Source organism: Lactuca sativa, chromosome 4 (assembly GCF_002870075.4).
Source record: "Lactuca sativa cultivar Salinas chromosome 4, Lsat_Salinas_v11, whole genome shotgun sequence".
In the NCBI taxonomy this organism is placed as follows: Eukaryota; Viridiplantae; Streptophyta; class Magnoliopsida; order Asterales; family Asteraceae; genus Lactuca; species Lactuca sativa.
In genome coordinates, this window is record NC_056626.2 from 231,496,604 (window position 1) to 231,500,141 (window position 3,538).

At 35.7% G+C, this 3,538-nt stretch overlaps 1 protein-coding gene across 1 annotated transcript; it reads left to right on the plus strand.

The window, feature by feature from the left end:
- The first annotated feature begins 1,046 nt into the window (after positions 1-1,046).
- Positions 1,047-2,678, plus strand: LOC111911964 (calcium uniporter protein 4, mitochondrial). The gene is made up of 2 exons (XM_023907732.3): positions 1,047-1,879; positions 2,003-2,678. Exons 1-2 carry the CDS (start codon positions 1,289-1,291, stop codon positions 2,474-2,476), a joined length of 1,065 nt encoding a protein of 354 aa, XP_023763500.1. The 5' UTR covers positions 1,047-1,288; the 3' UTR covers positions 2,477-2,678.
- The last annotated feature ends 860 nt before the right edge of the window (positions 2,679-3,538 follow it).

Sequence of the window (3,538 nt, forward strand, 5' to 3'; positions counted from 1 at the left end):
CTTCAGTTTGGTCTGGAAAACTCTTATATTTAACTTAGGTTTCGTCTGGAACAGTGTCATGCTTAATTAGAGAGTCATGCCACTTCAAGAACAACCTTTTGGAGCAACCTAGTGGTTATTGAATACCATCAATTCTAGGTTTACTAGGATTGGGGGACATAGAATATATATGTAAATTTGTTTTCCCAGCTCAATGTATACGTCAATTAACTTATGGTTACCAACATATGTACCCAAATGGTGAACATCCTGATGAGAACCTAAAATCCAAATTGCCAAATGGTCTTAAAAAATGATAGTAGAGCAACATATTGTCTGAATCAATATGCCCAAGTTCCTCCATCTTCTAGCCAATTGCGTGAATGAAAAAGGTGTCAATGTCTAGTAAATCAACGTAATTTTGCCTACCTTTGATGTACCTTCTTCTAAAGAACCGTGTAAATTGTCCACCATGGTGTAATCGGATAGAGAATGTCGTAGGATGTCCAACCATAGATTAAGGGGAAAGATCAATCAGTTAAATTACTAACATTGAGGGAAATTATGAACACTTACCATATCTACGAGCAATGTCAATCTCGTCCATGATACAAAAACGTATCTTCTAAGGCGCCATCGTCGTCTTCAAATATAGGGTCTTCTCGATCAAGGATTTTCAGTTGGGGTGTGTGAAGGTTTTGTGTCCGATATTAGCTATAGCATGAACAATTGATCTTATTTCTCAACGGTAGAATGTTGCTAATGTAAAATGTCAAATATAACCCCAACGTGCAAGGCACGTTAGGTGTCTAACAAAAACAATTGGCAAAATGTTATAACAGGGACCAAGCGTGTTACATAATTAAAACATGTGGATAGTCCGATTTAAAAATAAATAAATAAATAACTTACGGACCAAACGTGCATTTTATACTAGGTCGTAGGGACCATTTGTGTAATTTTCTCCTAAACAAATTTTTTAAAAGTTTTTTATTATATAAAAATTAATGGATAAATCATAGCAAAAGTAACAAGTATTTACGATATATTGGAGATGCTAATTTTTTTGTTATTTTTTTTTCTAAATTTTTCTAAGAGAATCAAATTCCCATTAAACGATTTTTGGTTACAAAAATAAATGTAAAACATGAATCACATTTGTCGGATATTTGGTCTGTAATCCTGATATCTCGCGATTCTTTCCCGTAATCCTTCCTCACACTATAAAACCCGCACCACCCGGCATTCATTCTGTATCACATCATCTCACACACTCAACTCTTCTGATCTCTCAATCTCTCCGTCAGCAATGGCGCTCCGGCGAACCCTAACTAAACGTCTCATCAAAGACCAAACCCCCTTCATAGATCATACACCTTTCACTTCTCTCTCATCGCACAGAGCCTTAAATGCAGCCAACTCGAATCTCAAACGCGACCTGTTGACGTCGCCGGAGAACTCTTCCCCCACTGCGGATGCTGGATTCTTCCGGCGGTTTCTCCAGCGGAGAAAAATCAACCAATCGTCGACAATGAGCCTACCGGAGTTGTTTTTATTTCCGGTTGGCGAGAAACTGCGGGAGAAGCTGAACATATCTAACGGAGAACGTGTTATGCTTGACGGACTAAGGAATCCGGTAACGGAGCGTCCACCGGTTTCTATCGATTCCGTCGGAATATCAGTGAATGATGCGAGGAAGATCCTGAGATTTTCTCAGTTGCAGAAGGTGAGATCTGCGTTGAAACAGATCCCAACGAATTCGATTAGCTACTCCGAATTTCTCACAGTCTGCATTGACATTTGTAATAATCACGATCAAGGCGTAGAGTTCTCCAAAATGTTGGATGAAGCTGGAGACGTCATTGTCTTGGGAAACGTCGTCTTCCTCCGTCCCGATCAGGTATCAATCAAACTCTGTCAAAAACATGAAAGAAAATTGAAGAATCGATTACCCAATTCTAATTTCTGAAAACAGAGATTATCTTCCATATTTCATAACTGATACATCTGTTCTTGCTTTCAGTTGACAAAATCAATGGAGAAACTGATATCACAATCCATCGCCATTCCAAACGACCCAAGAAAACAACAACTCGAAGAATTAGAAACCCAAAAAGCTTTAATCGATCAAAAATCAGTCTCCCAAGTTCGAGGTGAGCTCTATTGTGGTCTCGGATTTCTGGTAATCCAAACAATGGCGTTCATGAGGTTAACATTTTGGGAACTTAGTTGGGATGTAATGGAACCCATCTGCTTCTTCTTCACATCTTTCCACTTTGCACTCGCATACATGTTCTTCATAAGAACATCCAAAGAACCCACTTTTGAAGGCTACTTTCAACGTAGGTTTAAAACAAAGCAAAAGAAGCTTATGGAGGTTTACAATTTTGATCTTGAAAAGTACAACCAACTTCGTAAGGCCTTTTATCCTACATGTGAAAATTTAAGTTTTCAAGATTTGGGTCAAGGAGGAAGGGGAAATACAGTTTTTGGTTAAGTTATATGTAAATAATTGGATTGTAGTATGGAGTTCTTGTCTCTCCTTTTTTGAGTAATGGGACTAATCCTATGCTTTTGACATGAGGTTGTTAGGTGCAACAATTAGCTTTTGTTGTAAGACATAAGAGTTGATGTAGATTTGTAATATTATATAATCAACCAACTTTGTTGAACATGAAGAACAAGCTTTGTTGAAGTAATTGTTTTTGAAATTCTAAATCATAACTCTAGTTCTAATCAATCTTTATTTATAATAGACTATGTGTATGTTCGCATAATAATAAGATTATGTGGCTAAAGTATATTGATTAAATAGTCAAATATGTTGGAATGTATGTATGTTCACACAAATAAACAACATACAATTAAGATATTTTACGATTAGTATGTGCTTACAAATTGAATATTTTTTACAGCGTTCTAACTAGCGCTTCATTGTAAACAATGTATTTTTATATCAAAGTTTGGTTTATTATATCTTCATCTGTATGTAGAGTGATTATACCATTTTTTTTCTTAATAAATATAAACAATATTTCTTAAAGAATCTAGTTAATTATGATCGATGTGAAAAGATTTTGGATCATTGGATGCTAGGAGAATATGAATAACATATTTTCTTTGTATATCGGTGGTGATTACCATCATCCAAAAAGAAATCAAGAAATTAATAGAGTTCTATATATAACAAAAGTTATCGAGGCGACTAGAAAATTAGGACAGATAGTTGAAATTAGGGATGAGAATTTGGCCCGGAAGCTCTAACCGAACCGAACCGAGTTAGGCTTGAATAAGCAATTCGATTCGGTTCCCGAGTATCTATAGTAGTCTTATTTGGTTATCGGGTTATTCGGTTTGGGTTACCCATATAAGAGTTTACTCAGTTCTAAATACCTAGCCTGGAATTGAAAATTCATTTTTTTAATCGTATTTTTTCTTGGTACACCGAATTGGGTGTTGAATGTTTAATGTTTAACTTAGATACTTATATATGGATTTTTGGGTGTTTAATGTTTAGTATTTAGTATGTTGCTTCATAACTATATCTCAAGATTTTGGT

Bases quoted from the DNA above. Each gene is read 5' to 3' on its own strand.
- LOC111911964 (XM_023907732.3), top strand. From the start codon at position 1,289: ATGGCGCTCCGGCGAACCCTAACTAAACGTCTCATCAAAGACCAAACC. The intron at 1,880-2,002 runs GTATCAATCAAA...TCTTGCTTTCAG, and splicing joins TCTTCCTCCGTCCCGATCAG to TTGACAAAATCAATGGAGAA.